This window comes from Kogia breviceps, chromosome 1 (assembly GCF_026419965.1).
Source record: "Kogia breviceps isolate mKogBre1 chromosome 1, mKogBre1 haplotype 1, whole genome shotgun sequence".
Lineage (NCBI taxonomy): Eukaryota > Metazoa > Chordata > Mammalia > Artiodactyla > Physeteridae > Kogia > Kogia breviceps.
This window is the reverse complement of record NC_081310.1, coordinates 83,225,433-83,251,260: the sequence shown is the minus strand read 5'-3', so window position 1 is coordinate 83,251,260 and position 25,828 is coordinate 83,225,433. Positions and strand designations below refer to the sequence as shown.

Sequence of the window (25,828 nt, the reverse complement as noted above, 5' to 3'; positions counted from 1 at the left end):
CAGCTGCCTCATAGGGTTGTTGTGAAAGCTAAATGATTTAAAACATGTAAAGCATTTAGAATAGTCCCTGGCACATTGTGTGATACAAGCATTTGCTAATATTATAATCATATATGCAATGCCATTAAAAGTTCTTCCAAAATAAATTTATTGATAGTGTATTATTCCATAATAATGTAACGTTAATTGTTGGATATTATGTTGTGTTCATTTTTTCATCACCTTTGTACATGTCTTTGGCACATCACTGATTATTTAGAGTAAGTTCCTGAAGTGGCATTGCCCAGAGTACACACATTTTTCACAGTACTGTTGAAAAGCATACATGGAGTATTAATGTGGGAAGTCTGAAGAGAGAGCGGTCCATGGGCCAAGTGAGTATCTGACTCCAGCAGGGAGCATTTCTTAAGGTGGACATGATCCAGGGTATTGCCGTTGAGTACAAAAGATTATGAACTGTGATGATGATCTCTGAATTGGAAGAGGCCAAGGTGTTGGCTGAGTCATCCTCATGAACACTGAAGTCACCCAGTTGGTATGCAGAGGACCAGAGACTGGGACACAGGTCCCATCATGACTTGATGGGCAGACTTCGCCAGAACATGATTTTGTTGGGGAACTACATGCAAGCCCAGGAAAGACAAAGTGACCAATATCTTTAAAACCAACACCTATAAAAGATTCCCAAGCCCTAGATGATGAGACATTTTTTTCAAGTAATATTTGATTCAAAATAAAACTAGTCTCCCCCTAAAATTTAGACACAAGCATTTACAAATTCATTATTCAGAAATGGAATTCATCCAATATGAATATAATGTAAGCACAAAGTAGGTTTTCTAGCTTCATTTGGTGGAAGCTTGTTTACATTCAGGCTTTAAGGTCTGACTTCAGGATACTGGAAATGAAATTCATGGAATCTTGGCCCAGGCATAAGTAGTAGTACAGTGAGGGCTTCCCTGGTGGTGCAGTGGTTGAGAATCCACCTGCCAATGCAGGGGACACGGGTTTGAGCCCTGGTCTGGGAAGATCCCACATGCCGCGGAGCACCTAAGCCCGTGCACCACAACTACTGAGCCTGCGCTCTAGAGCCCGCGAGCCACAACTACTGAGCCCGTATGCCTAGAGCCCTGGCTCCACAACGAGAAGCCACCGCAATGAGAAGCCCGAGTACCACAACGAAGAGTAGCCCCCACTCACTGCAACTAGAGAAAGCCCGCATGCAGCAACAAAGACCCAAAACAAGCAGCCAGGGCTTCCCTGGTGGCACAGTGGTTGAGAATCTGCCTGCCAATGCAGGGGACACGGGTTCGAGCCCTGGTCTGGGAAGATCCCACATGCCGCGGAGCAACTAGGCCTGTGAGCCACAACTACTGAGCCTGCGCATCTGGAGCCTGTGCTCTGCAACAAGAGAGGCCGCGAAAGCGAGAGGCCCACGCACCGCGATGAAGAGTGGCCCCTGCTTGACACAACTAGAGAAAGCCCTCGCACAGAAACGAAGACCCAACACAGCCAAAAATAAATAAATAAATATTTAAAAAAAAAAAAAAAAAAAAAACAAGCAGCCAAAAAAAAAAAAAGTAGTACAGTGAAAGGAGGGGTTTTTTTTCAATAAACAATGCCATAACAAATGGTTTTCCATATTAAAAAATTGAAACTGGATCCCTTTCTCAGTGTACACAGAAATCAATTCTAGATGGAATAAGGAATTTCTATGTGAAAGGCAAAACCATAGAACTTTCAAAAGAAAACAGAATTATTTTTCTGACCTAGGGAAGAGTGTGCTGGATGCAGAAACACTAACCTTGAAAGAAAAGATTGAGAAATTTGACATTAAATTTAAGAATTTTGGTCACTAAAGGATACCTTTAAAAAAAGTGAAAAGAGGGCTTCCCTGGTGGCACAGTGGTTAAGAATCCACCTGCCAATGCAGGGGACACGGGTTCGAGCCCTGGTCCAGGAAGATCCCACATGCCGTGGAGCAACTAAGCCCGTGCGCCACAACTACTGAGCCCGCGCACCTAGAACCCGTGCTCCGCAACAAGAGAAGCCACTGCAATGAGAAGCCACGCACCGTAACGAAGATAGCCCCCACTCGCTGCAACTAGAGAAAGCCCGCATGCAGCAACGAAGACCCAACACAGCCAAAAATAAAATAAATTAAAGAAATTAAAGAAAAGAAAAAAGGGACCGTGACTTATCATTTTATCCTCACCAGTTTGGAAGAAATTAAGAACTTTTAATGATCCCAAGGGCTGGAAAGGATGTGGTCAATAGGAATTCTTATACTGCAGGAAGGAGTGCAAATTCATACAACCACTTTGAAAAACAATTCAGCATTATCCTGTAAAGTATCCTAAAGAAACTCTTATACAGGTGCATCGAGAGGTGTACGAAAAATTCCACTGTGATCCTGTTGGTAATAGAAAAATAACTGGAAGCAATGCCAGATCCATCCACAGGAAAATGGAGAGATTGTAGAATATTCATATAATATATATACAACCATGAAATATGAACAAGCAGCAGCTATGTGCAGCAACTGATGAACCTCAGAAACATTTGTTAAAAAAGCAAGTCTGTAAGTCTCACAGTATAAAACTCTTTTTAAATTTTTTTGGCCATGCCACTCAGCTTGTGGGATTTCAGTTCCCCGATGAGGGACTGAACCCGGGCCCCAGCTGTGAAAGCGCCGATTCCTAACCACTGGACCACCAGAGAATTCCCTAAAACTATTTTTTATAAAGCTCAAACACATACAAAACTAAACATTCTCATCAGAAATCTTCATGTATATGAGAAAACTGTGAAGGGGAAAAAATAATAAATGTGAAATTCATGATAATAGTTATGTCTGAGGAGGCTGTAAAGAGGTGGGTTCAAGAAGGAATAGGTGAGGGAAGAGATATGGGCACATATGTATAACTGATTCACTCTGTTATGCAGCAGAAACTAACACACCATTGTAAAGCAATTATACTCCAATAAAGATGTTAAAAAAAAAAAAAAAAAGGCATAGTAGGTATGTGACAAGGTGTTAGGAATATTCCAGCTCTTACATTGAGTGGTTTCAGATACGTCAGCTTCCTTACACTTCACAATTTATATATAGGTTAAGTATTTTATGTGCAAAATATTATTTTCCTCTTCAAATATAATAAACAAAGGGGGAGATTATGTGAACTGTGCATTCTAGTCCATGCCCCACAAAAAACCTTCCTCTAAATTTGGTGCTCCAAGGAGACACATCGTGTTTCTCCTTCACAGACCCCACCTTGTGAAACTCAGGCTTCAAAGATCCCTGACCTTTGGTGTTCTGACTGTTGCCGACTTTTCCACCTCTATCTCCTGCCACTCGCCCAACTGGTCTCTGAGTGACAAAGTGCCTCCACGCCAGCAGCACACACTGCTCCTGCGGACTGGAAGCATCCCCATCTCTTGCCCGCTGGCGGATGAGGGCTCAAACGTTGCCTCCAGGAGCCTTCCCAAAGGCTGCAAGGGTTTGGCGCTCTCTCCTCATCATTTCCACAGTGCCCGTTCAGGCCTCTCTTTGGGCACTTATTAGACACAGGTAACTGTTCATTTACAGGCTGGCCCTTCCGGTTTATACACATAGGGAAGGAGCTGGGGAGATAACAGGTGATACAGCAAAAAAGGCCAGAGGCCAGTACTCTTTTCTATTCACCTCTGTGGCCCCGGTGCCTAGCACAAGTGGCTCTCAGCAAAGTTTTTCCTAAGGAAGAATTGTCAGGGGTGGAGATGGGGGGAAGGGGAATGGTCACACTCAAAGCTACCGCTGTTTGAAGCAAAAAAGAAAAAAAGTTGCCAAGCTTTATTTAGGTTGCAGTGGTCACAGACAGCACATCTAACTGTATATCCCACCCCACCCTACTCAGCCCCCTGCACAGGCTCAGCTCCCTTTTCCCTCCAATCTCACTTCTTGTCCTCCTCCTTCTTGTCCTTCTTGCCATCCTTGGTGGCCTGGGAAGCCAGGGAGCCCATGGCATTTCGAATGGCCTCATTGTTGGGATCCACGCCTGGAAGGTTCTCCAGGACACTCTGAAGGAACTCGGGGTCCTGCATCACGTCATAATCATCCTCCTCCTGAAAGAGGGCTGTGTCAGCTCGGGGCAGCAGGGGTAGGCTGGCCGGGGAGCAAGCAAGTGTAAAAGATGGGAGCGCACCTGACTGGGGGTGGAGGGCACCTCTGGCCAAGGACAGGAAGGAGGATTTGGGAAGATACCCAGCGCCTATACACAGTATGAACTCAAACATTTATTTTAGTTTAGTTTTCCGGCCCCACTGGCGCGGCTTGCGAGATCTTAGTTCCCCGACCAGGGATCAAACCCAGGTCCCTGGCAGTGAAAGTGACGAGTCCTAACCACTGGACCACCAGAGAAGTCCCCCAAACATTTATTACTGACCAATTAGAGGAGAAGCCTGAGAACTTTGCTTTCTGAGCTCAAAGGATAAAAACAAGATGCCATCAACTTTAGGTTTCCTGCTGTCAGACACCCACTCCCCCCACTCTTTTTTTTTCCTGGACGCTTTTTTCACCCTCCTGGGAAGATGAAAGCACTGAGAATTGTCCAGACTGCTCCCACCAGCAAGGAAGGAAAATTACAAAATACTAGGACACCTCTTCAACTCTGGCCGCTAGCATTCTTGCCTTAGCAAGGTTGACATACAAGAAATGTTCATCCATGTGCTTCTTTCCTTCTGCTCCTGCAAGAGCTCATCTATGAAACCCCAAGAGAGGAACAGTCCCAGGCCTAGTGGGCTGCGGATCTGAACACAAGGGGATTTTAAGCCTGATGGGGCAGGGAGTTATTGCTGGCCCTTACCTTGGCGGGCTCAGATGTGTCCATGGCTGAACTGGCATCAATGTCAGCTGATTCTGCCTGGCCAAATTCTGAGGAAAAGAGGTCAGTCCGTTCAGTTTCATGTCCTCACCCAATCTCTCTGCCTCAGCACGACCACCCAGGTTCTGGCTCACCTGCGCCCTGGAGGGACATCTGCATGGCATATGCAATCTGTTCTTCCTCGGTCATACTGCTGAGGTCAGGAAGCCCGGTGCGGCCAAACTCCTGCTGGCTGATGGTCATCTTCAGCAGGGCATCATCCGAGTCTGGGAAAAGGGAGACAGCGGCGGGGTAGAACCATGCCGTATTCCACAAAGACCCACCCCCAAGCCCACGTGTTCCCACACTGCCAGACCCCCCACCCCTCTCTACACCAGGCCTCCACTGAGCGCCCCGCTGTCCCGGGACTTCAGCTTCCACCTCTTTCACCTTCGGTCCCAGTGGTAGCGATCCCGGCCTCAGCGGCAGAGGCGGCAGCTGCCCGCCGCGCCTCCTCCTCCTGCCGCTGCCGCTGCTCCTCCATAGAAACGCGAAGGGCCTGGCCAAGGGCAGGGAAAGTCAGACATTCTCCAGCCCCGGGCACCAGGGAAGGCAGCTGGGGAAGGCGGCGGAGGGGTGGGAACAGACCGTAAAGGGGGAGCTTCTGGTTTATACACATGGGGAAGGGGCTGGAGAGATAACAGGTGATATGGCCAAAAAGGACGGACTTAGGAGAAGCCTGGGGTTTAACGGGGAGAAGCAAACAAGAGAGAGTCTGACATTGGTGCCCCTAGAGAACAGAGAGAACTGTGGGGAAGAGGGACCAAGAGGGGGTCTGGGAGAACGAGCAAGGGTGTTAGGACTGTCCAGTCCGAGAGAAGCTATGTGCCGTGTGGGCCAGTAGAGGAGGACAGAGAAGGTCCCCTGAGGTCAACGTCTGCTCACCAAGGCCAGCTCAGGATCAGCACTGGGATCCACTCCAAATTCAAAGTCACTGGCACCAAGACCCAGCATGGCGCCGCCTTCCCCAGCCAGAATCGGAGAACTGATGAGGGCATCAGCCAAGCTGGGCCCAGGAGGCACTGTCACCAGATGAGAGCCGGTTCCATCTTTGCCATTCAATGTGTTTACAAAGGCGGTCAGCTTTTCCGTGTTCACCTCCTGGGGAGGGAAGAACATAGGAGGCTCTCCTTCTCGCCCTGCTCCCCATTCTCTGCCATGTCAGCTCCTGCCTGTAGCTACTCTCCCACACGCAGACACTCCTCTGGGTAAGGACTGTTCTCTGTTTACAACCACAGCAGTCAATGCCCCCCAACTGGTCCTTACTCACCTCTTCCCCAAAATTGATGATGTCAACATTTACTTTCTCCTTCTTGAGGCGTTTAGCCAGTTTCACCAGCTGGGAAGAAGGGGAGAGAAATAAGGAAATCTATTCCATACCATGATGGGAGATGACATACCTCACAAAAGCATACAGGAATTGGTAGACTTTTCCAAGGTCCCCCTTGGGGGACAGAAACACTGAATTCTGCACATCCTCCTTTCCCCAGAGTGATGAACCCAATGCCTCTCTGGCTCTCCTAAGGGCCAACAGACCCCATTCCCAAATATGTGGTGCCCCAATTCCCCAGCTATCACTTGGACTCACATCCTTCTCATTGTCCTCCACGGGGCTTCCCACAAAGGCAATGATTCGCATCTTGTGATTCTTGCCCTGTCGGTGCTTCAGGGCCAGCTTGAAAAAGAAGAGGAAGTTCTTGGAGTCAGCCAGAGGAATCACCCAGCTCTTTCCCGTCACTCTGTTCTTTTTCTTATGGCTTCTGTGCACCTCGAGCCTACCATCATGCTCACACCAGGTCTAAACCCCCTCCTACACCCTTCCCTTCTTGCTGTGCCTCTCTGTGGATAAGGAAGGGGGGTTAATTCTCAATTCTAGGGATGTTTCCCTTCATGATCTTCACCGATCCTGGGATTCATCCCATCATATCCTTTCTACTCCTTTCTCTAGGTCACCTCTCCTCCCTTGCGCTGGTTCTAGCTCAAGAGTCCAGGGGAAAAATGAACAAGGGTGGAGGCAGAAGCCCAGAGAAAGGAGGAACCACCAAAGGGATCCAGCAGGACTCACATGGGCCACGCGGATGCCAGTGCAGAAGGTGATCTTGCCCTTGGGTTGGACAGTGTGGAGCTTAGACAGGATGCGGCCGGTGTCAGGGGTGAGTGTGGTCAGCACTTCACAGTCACTGGGATGTGGGGAAAGCGCCTTCTGTGATTTCAGGTCAGGACAAGTGCCTCCAAACTGTGTTTGATTAATCTTTTCTTTAGGGACCTTGATAATAACTGTAATCTCTATTTTTCTTAATCAGATATCTAGTGTTTAGACAGTGGATCTTATAAGTTCTCACCACAAGGAAAAAAATTTGTAACTATGTGAGACATGGGTATTAATTAAACTTACTGTGGTGATCATTTTGCAATATACACATTTATCAAGTCATTATCTTGTACACCTTAAACTTCATGTCAATTATATCTCAATAAAACTAGAGAAAAACATCTAGTATTTAGACATGAAACACAGAAAATAAGAAGTGGTTGATTCTGTGAGAAACTTGCCCTCTTCCTCCCAATATTTCCCCCAAGCTCTCTCATGTTATCTTGCTCTCGGAGCCCTGGGAATCCTCTACAGTATCTGGATGCACCTTCTTATCTCTCCTACCCCCTCCTTTTCTAGACCCATTTTCTAGCTAATAACATGTATACCGGGATAGGTGGTCACTCATTTGAGGATTATCAGTTCCTAAAACAAATCACTTTTGGGGTAACAGGCTGTGTGATATACGCCCTGGGGCTCTACCCAAAACCGCTTTTTACTGCCTTTAAAATACACTGTGGGAACTTCCCTGGCGGTCTAGTGGTTAAGACTCCACACTTCCACTAGAAGGGGCAGGGGCTTGATCCCCGGTCAGGGAACTAAGATCCCACATGCCGCACAGTGCATCCAGAAAAAAGAAAAAATACACTGTGAAATTTTACCCCAGGAGATTTAGCTTCATAACTATTAAATCCAGGTTAATATTAAAAACAAGTTGCTCTTTATATTTATACTGAACAGTGAAGAAGGTAGCCTAGGAAGTTCTCACAGAAGCCTCATGGAATCTACAAAAGGGTTAGCAACCTGGGCATCACAGTGGGTCACATACAGGAAACACCCCTGCCTTCCCCAAACCCCTCCTGCTCTGCCCCACTTACTTGGCCAGTGTGATGAGGCCCACGTTGTTCTCAGGGTTGCTACGGGTCTTGGAGTGACAGACTATGTTGACGGCATCCTGCTGGGCCTGTAGCCGGGTGGGTAGGAAGTCCCCGTTCCGCATATACTCGCTGTTGTCCACGCTGTCAGATTAGGGTGAAGGAGGAGAGAGAAGACACACTGCAGGATCTCTCTGAGACATCCTCTCCAGTTCCAGGGACCCCCACCTCCTTCAACAACTCTCCCGTGAGGGGCACTGTGGTGTATGGCAGCGGCTCTCAGTCTTTGCGGAACAGAGAATCACCTGCAACCTTTTTTCTTTTTCTTTTCTTTTTATGCAGATGACCAAGCCTTCTTCTAGACTTACTGCCTCAAAATAACCAAAGGAGGAAAAACTTTTTAAGTCTCCACAAGTGATAATGTAAGTACCCAAGGCTGCGAGCTACTAATGTACCACAACCACCTTCTTATAAGGTTCATTAAGTGTTATTAATCATGGTCATGGAGGAACATGCTGTCTGCTATTAAAATAGGAGTATTCCAAAGGTAGGCAATGAAGAGGGCAACTTAAAAATATTTGTAAAATAACACACACTTGGCAGCACTGAGTGCAGGAAGGCACAACGTAATTATCTGGTTAAATGTCTAACAGCTTTGGCAGTTGGATTGAACTGCAAAAATGAGGTTTCATAGATTTGGGGGTCTCGCCTATTCTCTCCCTGCAATTTTTCACAATCACGAAGAATCAAAATAACATGAAATACAAGGGCTAGCTTCCTGGAGACCAAAAGAAGGCAGGTAAGTGAAGCAGTTATATACACCCCAGCAGAGAATCAATTCTTGATGAACTGAGGTCCCTTAGAACTCTAAAAGGAAGCAGTGTCCTCGATGTGACACCTCATTTCTATTGGCAAGCAAAATATGGGCTTGGGGGCAATTTTTTTCTTTAGTGTCCTTTGCCTGGGAATAAATACAAATCAAAAATGACGAAGAGAGGTAATTAAGAAGCTACTGGAAGACAAGTAGAAAGGGAGGGAAGGGCACTGTTCAGGCACAGGCTCAAATCTCCACTCTGCTACTTACTAGTTCTGTGATCCTGAGGAAGCTACTTAATTTCTCTAAGGTCCAGTTACCTCATCTGTAAAATGGGTTTTATTATACCTACACTCATAGGGTTGCTATGAGGATTAAATGCATGGAAAGCACTTAGCACAGTGCCTAACAGTAAGCATGAAACACAGACTAGTTCTTATAGTGGAAATTCAATCTATATAAAGGAGGTCAAGGGCAGACTCTACTGCCCATGCATTACATTCTTTTTTCCCTGATACACCGTTTCCAATTACTTTCCCAGCAGGGAAGTAACTGCCTTTCTAGCTTCAAATACAGCAGGTGAGTCCAAATATTAAAAAAATGGAAGCTTTGAGGATCATCCAGATGGAATAGCTACCAAGTATAAAGACTGTGGGCAAGACCAGCGGATGGATAAGGGCTGGAAGGAAGATGTCAGAGGAAGAAGGGGTGCCTGACAGGGAGGGAGAACCCACAGTGCAGAATATGGCGGTAGTTCTCACACTGTCATGTGTGCATCAGAACCACTTGGAGGGTGATGGTGGTGCTGGCAGTGTTAAAAACACAGATGCCTTCACAACTATGTATGCATCCCTAAAAAGTGCACTGTTTAGGGCTTCCCTGGTGGCGCAGTGGTTGAGAATCCGCCTGCCGATGCAGGGGACACGGGTTCGTGCCCCGGTCCAGGAAGATCCCACATGCCGCAGAGCAGCTGGGCCCGTGAGCCATGGCCGCTAAGCCTGCGCGTCCGGAGCCTGCGCTCTGCAATGGGAGAGGCCACAACAGTGAGAGGCCCGCGTACCACAAAAAAAAAAAAAAAAAAGTGCACTGTTTAGTCTTCTCAATCTTGAACTTTATATGAATAGAATAATATATGTATTTCCTGTGACTACTTTTGCACAATGGTATGTTATTTTTTCCCAACAAAAATTCATATGAAAAAGGGCTTACGATATTATCCAGCTATTCCATAAAGACTTCATTTAGAAAAAAAGAATACAGATGCCTAAACTTCCCTGGCTGGGTGTCTGATTCAGCAGATTGAGAGTAGAGTCAAATATACACAATTTTTTAAGAAGCTCCTCCAGAGAATTCTGATTCACAGCAAAGCATGAGAAAAGGAGTGGCTCTCATCGTTAATTCTAAGGCCAGGCTAGTACAACAGGCCACCAATACGTCTCTCTGGACCTAATCTTTCCTCCTATACGTCAAGCCAGATCAATATTCTTAAATTCCATTTTGTATACAGCTCTGCCTCGACCAACCTCAGAACTTTTTCAGTAGTCCTGTACTGAAGGGTACAGGACGGAACTCAACCTTCTCAGCCTGACATTTGTGGTCTTCTACCTGGTTGTATCTACCTTTCTCTAAAATAAAGGAACTACCTTAAACCAACAACCTAATAATAAAGTCATACTAGTCTATTTCCTACTTCCTAAACAAGCCTTGATAATTTACACTTCAGCAGCTTTCTCTATGCCCTTCTCCCTACCCGTAATGGCCTCTCAACATTTGTCTAAGTCCCTTTAAGGCCCCTCTTAAATTCTTTCTTGAGGACTCCTCAGGTACCCTGGCAACTAACAGATGTACAGTGCTGTACAGTTTACAGACCACCATGACCTACATTTTGCCTACCTGTGCTACAAGTAGATGTTACTATTATAGTTCCATTTTATAAAGTGAGAGATTCATGACATTCTCAAGAACATGCAGCTGGTAAGTACTAAAAACACAGGTTTGTGGATTCCAAATCCTGTCCTCTTTCTACTCTTAACATGCTCTCTCCCACAGGCTGCCATATTTAGCAAATGAAAATATAGGACTCCCAGTTAAATTTTAATTTCAGATAAACAATAACTTTTTAGTATAAGTATGTCCCACGCAATATTTGTAACACACTTATAGCCACTTTTTGATATTAAAAACTATTGTTTATGTGAAATTCAAATTTAACTGGGCATCCAACATGTTTGCCGGGAGGATAGGCAACGCTATCCTCCCGGCAAAAAGAAAACTCCTAGGTTTCTGTTCCATGCAATTGGAGATTTGTGTGTGTCTGTGTACTATTCTGTTTTCATTCTATGCTCACACTTAGAAGACACTCTTGAAACCTTGCAAAAGTTTGGTCCTCAGCTTCTAATCTGACTCCCAATAGCTACTCAGCCAAGTCTGAGACTGATGAAGAGAGCTAGCTCACTGGATAAGAGCCTCTGTGTCAGATAATCCTGAGTTTAAACCTTGGCTTCACCACTTAATTAGCTGTGTGATTTTGTATAAGTCATTTAAAATTGCCAAGACTTGGTATCCTCATCTGCAAAAGGGAGGGATGTTTACTTTGAAGTACTGCGAGGTTTAAGGCAGATAAAGTAAATTAAATGTCTGACACTTAAAAAGCAATCTATAAAGAGTACCTCTGAAGATGATACAGGGAGAGGCAATGGAGTTAGAGACGAGTGAATGGGGCGGGGAAGGGATTTATCATCTCTCTAACATCCATCATTCTGAGAAGAGAGGAGGGCAGAAAACTATCACGATGAGTCCGAGAAGCAGGACTCTGGCTAAAGACAGGCCTGGGCTGGGCTAGAGAAGAGGAAACTGGAATAGAGAAAGGCAGCAGGGCCGATCAATGACTGTCCGCGGATTGAGGATTAAGGGGAGTACCACGGGCCTGTCCTCCGGGAACTACCTCCGGGGCCCCGGGATGACTCAGGGAGTCGATGGGGCTCCTTCCCTCCCGACCCAAGGCCTCATCTCGCCCATCAGGCGCGCTCACCCACCCGAGGCCCGCCCGGCCTCCGAGCTACACGCGCCCCCGACCCAGTCCCGCTCCCCACGGGGGCCCGAGGTAGCTCCTCACCAAACCATAGTGCTTTCCAACACCATCTTGCCGCCTTCCTCCCTTCCCCGACCGGTTCTCCTGGACCACCTAACAACAACTCCTCCAATTGGCCCAGCGCTCATCACCAATCACTGATCTCAGCTCTGCCAACTGGTTCTGCCTCCATCCTCCGCGTTGCGTTCTGGGAGTTGTAGGCGCCGCCAAAATAAAAGGGACGTTTGGGGGCGGTGGGGCGGTGTTGGGGGAGAGGCGAGATAACATGAAAAAGAGGGTCCCACCTCCACCTGACCTGCCGTTCAGGTCTTCTGGTGGGGTTCCCTTCTGACAGGATCTAAGAGAAGCTGTGGAGGAACCTTTGAAAGTTCTGTGGCTATGTCTGTTCCAGCATCAGCATTTTTAAAAAGTGATGGGATGACTAGTGACTTTCCAGCTCACTCTGTTCCCCATGGCACTTTGTTCATCAAACTACTAAGCGCTTATGCCCCTGAATTGCATTTGCTAGTGTATCTATCTTTCCCACTGCATTAAGGCAGGAAAGGTGGCAATCTCTGCCATCCCTGAGTCCACTACATAGCCTGACACATGGTAGGAATGCAGAAAAAGTTTGACAAATCAGTAATTTTAACTAATCTTCCAAAGAATGGGAGACAATCTAGTCAACAGTTTTGGTTTCTTAATATTAAAAAATGCCTTGGCTGGGAATTTCCTGTCAGTCCAGTGATTAGGACTCTGCGCTTCCACTGCAGAGGGCACGGGTTCCATCCCTGGTCAGGGAAGTAAGATCCCACATGCCACTGCGCAGCCAAAAGTAAAATAAACAAATAAAGGCCTTGGCTTACCTTCCCCTACACACACACACACACACACACACCAAAGTAAAACCGGAAATTCCAAGTCTCTATCTTGAAGGAAGTGGGGAAAGGAGCAGGAGACCAAGGCATGACGACAGAGATGGTAGATAGTAGATGGAGATGGCAAGTGTGTTGTAGATATTACCTAAATGTTGGTAAAGTTTTAACGGATATGTTCAAAAGTTATTGGTAACCATCACAGCTGGTATGAGTTAAATCTCTGTATCACTAGAGAAAAAAAAAAACCTGTCACTGCAACCATAGACAGGATAGTAGACAGGAAAGGGAAGAAAAATAAGAAAGCACAGAAAAATAATTAGTGACAAGTTCAAACATAAACAAAATATTTTTAAAACAAGACAAGAATTACATTTTTTTGAAAAGGAGTTACACGATGTAGAGACTTGGAAGGGAACAAATAAAGTCTGCCCTTGTGGAGCTTGTATTCTATGGGGAAGGCAGATAATAAACCAATAAGCAAATATATTGTCAAATGATAAAACTAGGATGCATGTGTTTTCTTTTTTATATAAACAGAATATTAGGGAAGACTTACAGTTGAAAAGAGACATGAAGGATACCTGGGGGAAAGAGAAAGTGCAAATGCCCTGAGGCAAGAGTGTACTTAAGACCATGAGGCTGGAGTAGAGGGAGAGAGAGAGAAGAAATGAGGCCAGAGAGGCAAAGGGAGTGGAAAGGTTGAATCATGTACAGTTGCAAAAATTATTTTAAAGACTCTGAGATAGGAGCTGTTAGAAATTTTCAGAAGAGGATCACTCTGGCTGCTGCATTGAGAACAGACTGTAGGGGGAAAGAACAGGATATAGACCAGTTAGCAGACTACTTCAGTGATCAGGTATGCTGGTGGCTTATTGTAGGGTGGTAACAAGACGTGAAAACAGTGACATATGGATGGATTTTGAGTATGTCATACGATACAAAACTTTTGCCAGTTTTTTTGTTGGAGGATGTAAGAAATGGGAGTGTTAAGGAAAACACTAGAGTTGATTCTAAGCAACTAGAAGAATGGAGGCACTATTTCTGAAGATGGGCTAGGAAGGGCAGGAACCAGAAATTTAGCTTTGGACACGTTAGATTTAAGATGCCTACTAGAAACCTAAATGGAGATGTCACGTAAATGGGTAGATATATGAGTTTGCAGTTCAGAAAAAAGATCTGGTCTGGAGATAGAAATTTGGAAGTTTTTAGCTGATCATGAAGTGACAAGGGTGTTTGCCAAATTATACAGGGCCTTTAAAACTTTAAAACATTACCTAGGGAGTGAATGTAGACTAAAAGAAGGGGGCCTATGATTGAGCCCTGGACATTTCAACATTTAGAGGATAGAGAGGAAAGGAGGAACCAGAAAAGAGGATGGAGATGGAGCAGTGCAGCACCTCGGTAAGGACAACCGGGAGAAAACACATAGTATCCCAGAAGCTAAATGAAGAAAATATTTCCAAGAGTAATAAACTTCCAGATGCTGCTGACATGTCAAGTAAGATGAGGACTGATATATTTAGCAACACTGAGGTCATCAGTGATCTTAATAAAAGATGTTTTGGTTGGGTGGTCGGGGTAAAAACCTGGAGTGAGTACAAGAGAGATTGGGGTCACAAAAAGCTATCTGTAAAAATTCACTTCGGGACTTCCCTGGTGGTCCAGTGGTTAGGACTCCACACTTTCACTGCTGAGGGCACGGGTTCGATCCCTGGTCAGGGAACTAAGATCCCACAAGCCGCACAGCGCAGCCAAAAAAAATTCATTTGTAAGACAATTGGCTAACATTGACCACTGACTGGGTATTATTAAGGAATTATCAATTTTTAAAGGCATGATAATGTTATGTTTAAAAAGAGCCCTTATCTCTCGAGTTATATATTGAGGTATTTATGCATGAACGGATATGATGTCTGGGATTTATTTTAACTTAACCCTTTGGAGGTGCAGAGAGAAAGGAGGGGTGGGGTAGAAAGTATACATAAAACAGATTGGCCTTATTTATGTTGACAATTACTGAAGCTGGGTGATGCATACACGTCAGTTTCCTATACTCTTACTTTTGGTTTGGAAATTTCCATAATAAAAAAAGGAGGAATTAGAAATAGCTCATGCTTTTTAATGAATTTTTAAGAAATAATTTTACAGATGATATTGAACTGTTTTTGTGTCTTTGAAAAACTAAAGAATGAACAGCTTTTTTTAAAAAAAAAAAAGACGTCCCTTTATTTATTTATTTATTTAGGCTGTGCCATGCAGCTTGCGATATCTTAGTTCCCCAACTAGGGATCAAACCCGGGCCCCCTGCAGTGGAAGCGCAGAGTCCTAAACCTGGACCACCAGGGAATTCCCAAGAATGAAAAGGATAATCTTTGTTTAAAGAGTGAATGAGACTCCAACTGCGGTGAACAACTTTCAGAATAGCTGAGATTGACATGCTTAAGAGTAAAACATTAGACCAGGATTTCCAGCTTTATAATCCTATGGTTTTGATTTCCCTCATTTTTGGAACAGGTCCTACTTGCAACTGAATACAGATGGCAGGGTACAGCTGTAGAATAAGTAGTAGCTGCTACCCACCACTAGAGGGACCCTCTGACCATCTAGTGCACCCACTCAGCAGGTGCCTGACTATGTTGAAGAGTGACGAGGTATGCAAAAGCTTTTAAGTTTCATTAGGTCCCATTTATTTTTATTTCCATTTCTCTAGAAGGTGGGTCAAAAAGGATCTTCCTGTGATTTATGTCATAAGAGTGTTCTGCCTATGTTTTCCTCTAAGAGTTTTATTGTGTCTGGCCTTACATTTACGTCTTTAATCCATTGTGAGTTTATTTTTGTGTATGGTGTTAGGGAGTGTTCTAATTTCATTCTTTTACATGTAGCTGTCCAGTCTTCCCAGCACCACCTATTAAAGAGGCTGTCTTTTCTCCATTGTATATTCTTGCCTCCTTTATCAAAAATAAGGTGACCATATGTGTTTGGGTTTATCTCTGGGTTTTCTATCCCGTTCCATTGATCTATATTTCTGTTTTTGTGCCAGTAGCATACTGTCTTGATTACTGTAGCTTTGTAGTATAGTCTGAAGTCAGGGAGCCTGATTCCTCCAGCTCCATTTTTCTTTCTCAAAATTGCTTTGGCTATTCAGGGTCAGTTTTTGCACAGCAAAGGAAAACATAAATAAGACGAAAAGACAACCCTCAGAATGGGAGAAAATATTTGCAAATGAAGCAACTGACAAAGGATTAATCTCCAAAATTTACGAACAGTTAATGCAGCTCAATATAAAAAAAAAACCCAATTCAAAAATGGGCAGAAGATCTAAACAGACATTTCTCCAAAGAAATCTATATTGCCAACAAACACGTGAAAGCATGCTCAACATCACTAATCATTAGAGAAATGCAAATCAGAACTACAATAAGGTTATCAACTCACACCAGTCAGAATGGCCATCATCAAAAAAATCTACAAATAAATGGAGAGGGTGTGGAAAAAAGGGAACCCTCTTGCACAGTTGCTGGGAACGTAAATTGATACAGCCACTATGGAGAACAGTATGGAGGTTCCTTAAAAAACTAAAAATAGAACTACCACACGACCCAGCAATCCCACTACTGAGAAAGCCATAATTCAAAGAGTCATGTACCACAATGCTCATTGCAGCTCTATTTACAATAGCCAGGACACAGAAGCAACCTAAGTGTCCATCGACAGATGAATGGATAAAGATGTGGCACATATATACAATGGAATATTACTCAGCCATAAAAAGAAATGAAATTGAGTTACTAGAGTCTGTCATACAGAGTGAAGTAAGTCAGAAAGAAAAACAAATACCATATGCTAACATATATATATATAATCTAAAAAAAAATGGTTATGAAGAACCCAGGGGCAGGAAAGGAATAAAGATGCAGACTTTAACTAGAGAATGGACCTGAGGACAGTGGGAGGGGGCAGGGCAAGCTGGGACAAAGTGAGAGAGTGGCATGGACATATGCACACTACCAAATGTAAAATCGAAAGCTAGTGGGAAGCAGCCGCATAGCACCGGAGATCAGCTCGGTGCTTTGTGACCACCTAGAGGGGTGGGATAGGGAGGGTGGGAGGGAGGGAGATGCAAGAAGAGATATGGGGATATATGTATATGTATAGCTGATTCACTTTGTTATAAAGCAGAAACTAACACACCATTGTAAAGCAATTATACTCCAATAAAGATGTTTGTTTGTTTGTTTTCAAAAGAGTGATGAGGTAAGGGTAGCAGAAAGATCATTTTTTCCCTACCACATGTTCAGATTCAATTCCTTTTTGGGAAAAAGTCTTCTCCTTCCCCAGCCTAAAGGAAGGATGAGCCTATGGCTTAAACTCAAATTCAAAACTTTGAGAATATCCAATTCCTCCTTTATTCCAATTACTTGTTCTGTCATAAAGTATTTTCCTTTATTACCATCACAATTCTCTCCCTTCTTTTCCAGTTGATACCACCATCATCCTAGACGCACATCACCTCACACCTAAATTATTACAATCTAAACTGTCTGCTTTCTATCCACTGTGATAGAGCTTTGTCAACAGATTCGTTTCGGAATTTTGTTTTCATGTCCCACTTAGGGACAAAAACATTCTATGCTTCCCCATTGCCTACAGTTTAAAATAAAAATCCCTCAGCTTGTATCAGTCAGGGTTTCCAGTGTTGCCTCCGCCTATACTTATTCCAATATTCTCACTCAGTTCTCCCTCCACCATTGCTTTCACCATGATCTCTTCCTTGTTCTCTAAAACAGATCATTCTCATACCTCTAGGCCCTTGTGCTCAAGTGAAACTTTCCCCAACACTTCAGGCCCACAATAACCTCTCATCCTCTTCGACCTTTATACTCTGTATCACTCTTTCAGAGAACTGAAATCCTTAACTGTATCACATCTAACATGTTGTTTTTGTGTGCCAGTATGTGTACTCCTCCTGGACACTATAAACACTTGAAGGTCAATTACTTCTTCTGACCTTCAACTGCCCAGTGCATTCATGGCTCTTGCTCATTAGCTGCTGCATAAATATTTGTAGAATGACCTTAACAAGGTAGGGAACAGTGGTGTGGAAAGGAACATTATTTAGCTTGTTTCTCTCCAAATCTTCCCCACCACCTTAGATCATCCCTTTTTGTCTATTTTCCCATTCCAGTAAAATAGCCTAAGCTAAACCTCACAGAAGAGAAAAACACATAGCTGAGGAAAGCAGTCTCTATGCTTTTCGAGGAGTGACAGACACCCTGGGGCCAGGTCAAGGGAAGGAAAGGCAGAGAATCTTAGGGCCAACCAATCTCAAGCTTGCTTTTCCCACTGTCCCTTCTCCTTTCCTCCTAAACCTGAGTAGAATTTTGAGCTACGGATCCCCAAATCCCTAGGCAACAGACCCACATTAATTCCCTTCCTATTTATTCACAGCTTTTCCTAGTCAAGTTTAAGTTGTTAAGATGGAGGAGGTGACCAGAAGGTAATGAATGAAGCCATTTCTCTCAGCCTGAGTTAGACTGAAACTGGAGTGAGGAAAACTGGAAAGGATGCATTTGTTCAGGCTAACATGAACAAAACTGAGCCTGAAGTAGGAGGGTGGAGCAGACGGTATATGAAAAAGAACCAGGAAGAAGCAAGAAGTCTAAATAACTGATGAAAGTTTAATACATTAAAACCAGGTATTTATCACTTTTATATTGTATTTGCCATTTCTGAACAATACAAAGTAGAGGCAAATAGTGACACTTCATAAAAATGTTGATTCCCCATTCCCTTCCCCAAGACCCAGCCTCCCTCAAATATTCCCTCCCACCCCCTACAGAACTCTGTCCTGAATAAAACACTTAAATACATCATAAATAGTAAATTATGAAAAAAAATAGCAAGAATTGTTTCTTTTCTTCTTGTAAAAAAGAACATGGCAGCAAAGACAGGCAGCCAGAAACTGGCTGGGGGTGTCTAATATAGACAGTTACTCGGGGTATGAGCTAACCTACTATCAAGGCAGGGTGGGATGGAGAGGGGACAGGATGGGGATTCAACAATCTGCCTGAGATGCCAGGCCCTCTTCTTCCCCTGACAGGGGTAGGAGGATCAGATGGAAAACATGGGGAGTAGAGGGATTACACAGACCCTGTCTCCACGTTCTCTGCATGAAGAGAGGCGGCAGGGCATGTGGCACAGCAATGACCTCACTAAGGCAAGAATCTGCTGGCTCTCCATGAGTTTAAGAGAATATTCTCTAGCCTCACAGTTATGAACTACCTGTTAAACAGACACAGGTGTCCCCTTCTCCATCTCAGCTCCACGAACAGCAGAATGCTGTTGGAAAAGGTGGTAAGAGCAAGGAAGAAATCTCCTTTGGAGAAGAATCTAAAATTCATTTGATAAGTCTTCATATTTAGAAAAACAAGCAGAATACATTTCAAATTGCAAAACAGTAATAATCATTATGGCCTGGCCGTGAGTAGGGTCCTGCCTAGGAAGGGTTCTAACCTTTTAGCCCTATGACTGCCCCACTGTTTAACAAAAGGGGTAGGGCTTCCCTGGTGGTGCAGTGGTTGAGAATCCGCCTGCCAATGCAGGAGACACGGGTTCATGCCCGGGTCTGCGAAGATCCCACATGCCGCGGAGCGGCTGGGCCCGTGAGCCATGGCCGCTGAGCCTGCGCGTCGGGAGCCTGTGCTCCACAACGGGAGAGGCCACAACAGTGAGAGGCCCGCAGACCACAAAAAAAAAAAAAAAGGGGTAAAGATTACCCCATGTCCCACTCTCTCCATTCCTTCAGCTTTCAGAAATTCATTAAGAGAGGAGGAGTTAAAGAGGAGCTGCTCCTGGCAGAGCAGCTTCTGTTTCTCAAACACCAGGGCTCTTCTAAGGGAACCGTATGAATATGCATCTCTCCAATACTTATGGAGTTTTGATCTGAAACTGTCTGGCTTGAAATTGTGTGCTATTTTTCTTTTCCTTTTTTAAGGAACCAAAAGAAGAAGGCTGGGAGGTGGTTAAACACCCTTACCTCCAAAAAAACCTTTACAAAGATTACAGGGGTCTTCTTCCACAGAAAAACAGCTAAGTTTGGGATAATGTACCAGCCAGTCTGTCCTGAGGAAATTAAGAGTCCAGCTCCTGGTGAAAGGTAGATAAGGGGGAAGAAAACCACCAAGTCCAGCAACCCCACTTCCAACAGGAAGAATGGGGTTTGAAAACAATTCAGTTGTGGAAGCAAGGCTGGCTAGTAGAAAACTTGTGCCACCCAGCTCAGGAGTAGAGAGGATGCTGCTGTCCTCAACTGTCCGAGGCACTAATGCCCATTCATGAGGAAGGGGAAGTAGAAGAGGTTCTTCAGGGAGGAGACGGAGAGCTCCCTTAGCCTCCATTACACTTTTTTTGATGACCAAGAAAAAGAAAACTCAGCATTGCTGTATCAAGGGCTGACATCTTGGGATCACAGAGATGGTAGAATCTTGCTCCAGGTCTTCTGAGGATTTTTGTTCACTGAAAAGGGAAAGGGTTTAAAGTTAAGGATGTGCAGTATGAGATTAGGAGGCAGGAAAGGAATTCAAGTTTCCTTCTAGTTCAGTCTCAGCTTCCAAGTACACGGTATCAGAAACAAAAATTTTAAAAAGATTTATGGGGTCACCCAGTCCCCCTAACCCTGCCAATTACATTGTTGCTCCACTCCATCAGTGATGCTCTTTATACCCTTCCAAAGCATCCACCTCCTCCACATCCCAGACACTTACATGGATGAACTCTGACTCTGGAATTTCATGCTTTTCCAAGAGGGTTGAGCTAACAGGAGGAGGAAAAAATGGAGGCAGAAAGAAGAATTAGTAAATAAATGAGAAAAGGGACTCTCAGGTCAAATCTCATACTGCTTCTCCATTTCATTGGGAATCAATTTAGGATTCAAAAAGAAGGGGCTAAGAAGCTACTTAGATTTGGAAGCACATTGTTTTAATTAACTATTTACTTTCTTGTCTTGACTTCCATAAAATATTTCCTAACACCCTCCTCTACCTTCTTCAATCCCTAGGTGTGGTAGGCACCCAATGAACACTGCCGCCTGATAGTCATGCCATGTGTAATTTTCTCCTTTTGAGTGTGGGCTGAACTTAGTGACTTTCTTCTAGTGAACAGAATGCACCACAGGAGATGTAAAGTCAATTCTGAGATTAGGCTACAAAAACACTATAGCTTCCTCTTGGGCACCTGCTCTCTCACTTGTCTGCTCTGAGGAAGCTAGCTGCCATGCAGTGAGCTGCCTTATGGAAAGGACCATGTGACAAGGAACTGAGGGAACTGGCCAACAGGCAACAAAGAACTGAGCCCTTAGCCCAATAGCCTACAAGACACTGAATCCTGCCAACAACCACATAGATAAGCTTGGAAGCTGACCCTCCCCTGGGTGAGCCTTCAGATGAGACCACACTGCTGGCTAATAGCTTCACTGTAACTTCCTGAGAGACTTTAAGCCAAAGGTACCCAGCTAAGCCACACCCAGATTCTTAAAGCTACATTAAATCTGAGATAATAATGTCTGTTGATTTTAGCTGCTAAAATTTGGGGTAATTTGTCACACAATAGATAATATATATTTTTGTACCTGGAAGTGAAGTGCTGCTGTAATAAAAATCTAAAATGTGGAAGTGGCTTTGGAAAAGGGAACTGGGTTTGAGGACAGTTTTAGTGAAAGTTTAAAAGTGCCCTGAATGTACTGTAGAATTCTGGACTTTAAGGGGATTGCCAGCAAGGGCTTAAAGTGAAAAAAATCTTATTAAAAATTGAAGGAAAGGGGATCTTTGCAATGTAGTGGAACAAAGTTTAGCAACAACGTCATCTACAGTTATGCGAAAAGTAGAATATGTGCCTAATGAACCTGGTGATCTGGCTAAGGAGATTTCTAAACCAAGTGCTGAAGGTGCCACCTGGTTTCTTCTTAATGCTTATAGTTAAAATATGAGAGAAGAAAAATAAGTTCAGGGAAGGACTATTAAACAAAAAGAAGCCAAGACTTGATGGTTTTGAAAATTCTAAGCCTCTCCAGATAGCAAATAATACTAAAATTAAGAAATGGATAAAATCTAAGGCACTGCCAGGAAAATGTGGTCTACAGATGAAGCCAAGAGTATGACTGTAAAACATCTGTTAAGAACTCAAAGTACTATTCAGTCATATAAAAGGCGATTCAAAAGATTAAGGGTATGTCTCTCAGATCCTCTCAACTTAACAGGATCTCTAAGAAGCATAGAGCTTATCAAGAAGGTATTTGTGGACGTGGCTTCTGTCTAATAGCGTGAATCCCAATGAGATTCATAGGAGGCCCACAAAATATTTCAGGGTATTATAGCAGCAGAAACATTGTCCTGCTTGGACTAAAAGGGACAGAAATAGTACACAATGAAAAGAGACCACTGAATCCCCAAAATCCTGGCAAGAAGCAGGCTGAGAAAATTAGTCAGCTGCAAACACATTCTAGTTTTCATGAAAAAGGAAGACTCAGAAGGCAAAACTAAGAGTCCAAAAGGTAGAGCCAAGAGCCACGAATTATTCTCATGCTTTGAGACCTAATAAAAGAAACTCCAACATTTGCTGGATTTTAGACTAGGTATGGATCAGACTCCTCTGTGCCTCCCATTCTCCCTTTTTTATACAGGAATGTGTAAAGAGATTATCTATTGTTTGTCTCATCATTGTATGCTTGGGTGTGTGGGGAGAAGATAGCCTGTCTCTTTAGTTTCACAGGTCCACAGTGATCGCTGCTTCCGGATACACTCTTAGGTAATTCATTCCTCAAGTGTGGGCTATATTAAGTGCCTAGAATGCAGAATAGAGATTTGGTTATGAAAGACTGTGGCTTCTGCTTAGGTGCATGCACTGTCACTTGCTCATGCTAAGGGAAGCGAGCTGCCATGTTCTTAGTTGTCCTATGGAGGGGCTCATGTGGCAAAGAACTGAGGGAGGCCCCCAGAAAACAGCCAGCAAGAAACTAAGACCCTTAGTCCAGCAGCTCACCAGAAACTGAATCCTGTCAAAAAACACATAAATGAGCTTAGAAGTGAAGCCTCTCAGTTGAGCCTTCAGATGAGCCTAGCCCTGGACAAAGAGCTTCACTATCATGAAAGACTTTGAGCCAGAGGACCCAGTTAAGCTGCACCCAGATTTCCAACTCACAGAAACTATGATATATGTTTGTTATTTTAAGTCACTAAGTTCTGGGGTAATATATTATGATGTAATAGATGATTAACACACCAAAAACAAAATTAAATCACAATCTTTATACTGGATCCTTTTGAAAGGTTAACTGTTCACTGTCTTCAGTGCCTGGGAATCTTTCCAGCCTTAAATCCTAAGCTAAGAATTCTCACTTAACTCACCAGGAGATGAAGCATTAGTTGGGGTATTTTGAGTGAATACCAGAAAAGTCTGTACATAAAGACTTCCCACCACCCCCTAAAAATGCAGAGATGTTGATACACTTTTCCAAATCACTAAAGATGAGCTCTTAGGAAGATGAACATGCAAAAATCTAGTGAAGAGCAAAAGACAAACAATAGTCTCTGGAAAAAACAGAATTATGGAGGTTCTCAAGGACCTGAAGAGAGAGATGAGAAGATTACATGGAGAAAGGGGCCAAGGAACCAACCTTGTAGTTAGCATTTGCAAAGTCTCTCCAACTACAGGTGAGAAATAGGGGTCAGGAATAGTCGAGACCTCACTGATTTTCTCTAAAGGTGGAGTCTGAGGTAAAACATCAGGACGACCGAAGTGGACGCCTGGAAAAAAGAAAGGGGAAGAAAATCAATAAATAAAAAAGAAGAGAAAAGGGGGTGGGGAAAATATAGGAAAAAATATGTAGCAACTTGGATTTTCGTGGACAGGAATGGGGAGTAGAGGTCCTAAGCAGACAAGGACTCAGAAGGAAGGGAGGGAGTTCCCCATCACACGGGGACCCCAACCCTGGCGCTGACCTGGCTCCACTTCCGCCTTTGTTGTCACTTGTGCCTTGTGCTCCCCAGAGACCGATGGCTGGTAAGTTATGCAGGAGTTGCCGCTGGGGCCTGCTCGCCGAGAGAAAGATGAGCCAGACCGAAACTTTTTGGAAGGAGAGGGCTTCACTTTAAAAGGGAAAGAGAGAGCCTACTTAGCACCCACCTCAGAAACTGTCACCAAGACATAGATACAACTTGCTAGCGTCCCCAACACAAACCCAGAGTTGTTCCTCTGCAAAGCAGGAAAAGGGATTAATGTCAACAAAGATGGGCTCTATGAACTACTCTTCAGTGGAGGGGGCATCTCAGTCCACTTCACTTTGGAAAAGAAGCAGAGAACCTACAGGAAAGGAGACACGTATCTCTCCCCTCCTACATACAACCTCAATGGCTTTGCTTCCGCCTGATGATGTCTCCTATTCTGTAATTCCTTTGTTCTTTAATAGTATCCTTCAGTTAAACCAGACAAAGATGACCCTTTCACTCTATATCCCTGTAGCACTTAAACACACAGCACGATGGTAATACTTTACACTTGTTTATATATCACTTTGAAAAGACTTCGAAAGGATTTTTCCATGTTTCTTAAGACTGCTTGGTATGCCTAAGTCTGCTCTGCCTCACCGAGGGACAACTGATGCCTATGATGAGGAGATAGAGATGGGAAGGAGGAGTTGGAATTTGCCAGTGGCAGCAGCGTAAAAGGTTTGGAAAGAAGAACATTGGCACTTCCCAACCAAGAAAGCTGAGGGAAGAGACTAAGAACACCTGCTAAGCAGAAATGAGTAAGTGCTTCTCCAACCTTTTGATCCTAATCTAAGAACTTCCTGGCCTTGGGCATATGGTAATATTTTTGCCTATCTCTGCCCATAAAAGTCCAGATTCGCCTATCTCAGCCTGTGGCATGGGTCCTATACCCACAACTAAACATTTTTATAACCCCACCAATTACTCAGAAATGCCCCTCCCCTCAATGACACATGTAGGGATTGCCGGGGGAAAGCAGCAACTTGGAAACAACTGAGACAGACAAAGTGACCGACATAAGGATGGGCAGCAGCTCTCACGGGATGTGGGTAGAGTAGAAGCCTCTGGCTTTGGCAGTTCCCTGACAGAGGTGTCCTGCCCCCCATCTCTTGAAGTAAGGGAGCCATTGAAGGGTCATCTGGCAGAAGCCACTTACAGAGGATCTTCTTGAACACTGTAGTGCACATGAAGCGCTGGAACCGTTCAGCGTAGAAGCTTGGGCGATGCACTGATACGGTGTCCTGCAGAGCAAAAGAGATGGCTGCAGAGTTAGAGAGGAGGAGGCCCAGCAAGAGGATCTCTAGTCCAAGGGCCGTTTTTCCCTAGGCTGAGACCCTAGCAGAAGGGTAGAACACACAAATTAAATGATAAGGTAAGAGGAAGCTGAGTGGGGAAATCAGAAGTGAGAGAGGCACAAAGAGGAGAGCCTCTAGCTGACTGCTACTCACCCCATCATGTACCAGAGCTTTCCAAGAGTGCTCTAACTTCTTAACAAACCTGCCAAGAAAAATGTATATCATGCATTCACATTAAATGAATGACCTTATAGTTTTCTACTTTACAGAGTTAAAAGAGCAATCGCAGTAGCAAAGAGAGACACCGGGAAAGCACCCCCACTATTACACTGGCTTTCCAAAAAACAGACAGGGTAGTGCCTATTCCACATGGAGATCGAAGCTGTTTCTAGATAAGTCGATTATTGCCCCCCTCAGAAAGGGGTAGTTAATATGTCCCGGCAAGTCAGGGACAAGAATATTTATTGTAAAAGGGGAGCTGGAGGTACAGATGGGCAAACCTGGAAGGGGGTCAAGCACTGTCCAGTCCTCATTAGTACCTGAAACCTTACAGGAGCAAAACTGGGGTCTAACATTTCCAGCTCTTTCTTCACTACCACTCCAGTGCCTGAATTCCACAGGCTAATACTTTTCACAGAACAC

At 44.3% G+C, this 25,828-nt stretch overlaps 2 protein-coding genes across 12 annotated transcripts in view; both read right to left on the bottom strand.

Annotated features, from left to right (window-relative positions):
* Nucleotides 1–124: 124 nt before the first annotated feature.
* Nucleotides 125–12,121, bottom strand: PSMD4 (proteasome 26S subunit ubiquitin receptor, non-ATPase 4). 6 transcript variants are annotated; one of them, XM_067035735.1, is made up of 10 exons: nucleotides 12,017–12,105; nucleotides 8,091–8,231; nucleotides 6,967–7,081; nucleotides 6,490–6,576; nucleotides 6,172–6,240; nucleotides 5,787–6,002; nucleotides 5,283–5,400; nucleotides 4,997–5,128; nucleotides 4,845–4,912; nucleotides 125–619 (listed from the first exon to the last, which is right to left on the bottom strand). In XM_067035735.1, the coding sequence occupies exons 1-10, from the start codon at nucleotides 12,040–12,042 to the stop codon at nucleotides 572–574; spliced, it is 1,020 nt and encodes a 339-aa protein (XP_066891836.1). In that variant the 5' UTR covers nucleotides 12,043–12,105; the 3' UTR covers nucleotides 125–571. The 6 variants fall into 6 exon arrangements, with proteins under 6 accessions (XP_066891836.1, XP_066891846.1, XP_058936704.1 ...); XM_067035745.1 differs by having other exon boundaries at nucleotides 5,292–5,400; XM_059080721.2 differs by lacking the exon at nucleotides 125–619 and adding an exon at nucleotides 3,800–4,104 and having other exon boundaries at nucleotides 5,292–5,400; nucleotides 12,017–12,121.
* Nucleotides 12,122–18,507: 6,386 nt separating this feature from the next.
* PIP5K1A (phosphatidylinositol-4-phosphate 5-kinase type 1 alpha) overlaps nucleotides 18,508–25,828 on the bottom strand; it is a 38,027-nt gene continuing 30,706 nt past the window's right edge. For 2 of the 6 annotated variants that reach the window (XR_010841007.1, XR_010841006.1), the window contains 6 exons: nucleotides 25,340–25,388; nucleotides 24,932–25,132; nucleotides 23,844–23,990; nucleotides 23,519–23,648; nucleotides 20,613–20,661; nucleotides 18,508–20,364 (listed from right to left, as the gene is read on the bottom strand). Coding sequence is in view for 4 of the 6 variants with exons in the window: in XM_067035679.1 (XP_066891780.1) it covers nucleotides 20,362–20,364; nucleotides 20,613–20,661; nucleotides 23,519–23,648; nucleotides 23,844–23,990; nucleotides 25,048–25,132; nucleotides 25,340–25,388 (463 nt within the window). In the remaining 2 variants the exon portion in view is untranslated. The remainder of the gene's footprint in view (nucleotides 20,365–20,612; nucleotides 20,662–23,518; nucleotides 23,649–23,843; nucleotides 23,991–24,931; nucleotides 25,133–25,339; nucleotides 25,389–25,828) is intronic. The other 4 variants (XM_067035679.1, XM_067035672.1, XM_067035702.1 and 1 more) reach the window with 2 other exon arrangements.

What these genes read in the sequence shown, in the direction of transcription:
- PSMD4 (XM_059080721.2), bottom strand. Translation starts at nt 12,120, where the DNA reads ATGAGCGCTGGGCCAATTGGAGGAGTTGTTGTTAGGTGGTCCAGGAGA. An exon ending in TGGAGGACAATGAGAAGGAT is followed by an intron (nt 6,241 to 6,489) that starts GTGAGTCCAAGT and finishes CCTTCTTCCCAG; the next exon opens with CTGGTGAAACTGGCTAAACG. An exon ending in CTGATCCTGAGCTGGCCTTG is followed by an intron (nt 5,401 to 5,786) that starts GTGAGCAGACGT and finishes GCCCTTGGCCAG; the next exon opens with GCCCTTCGCGTTTCTATGGA.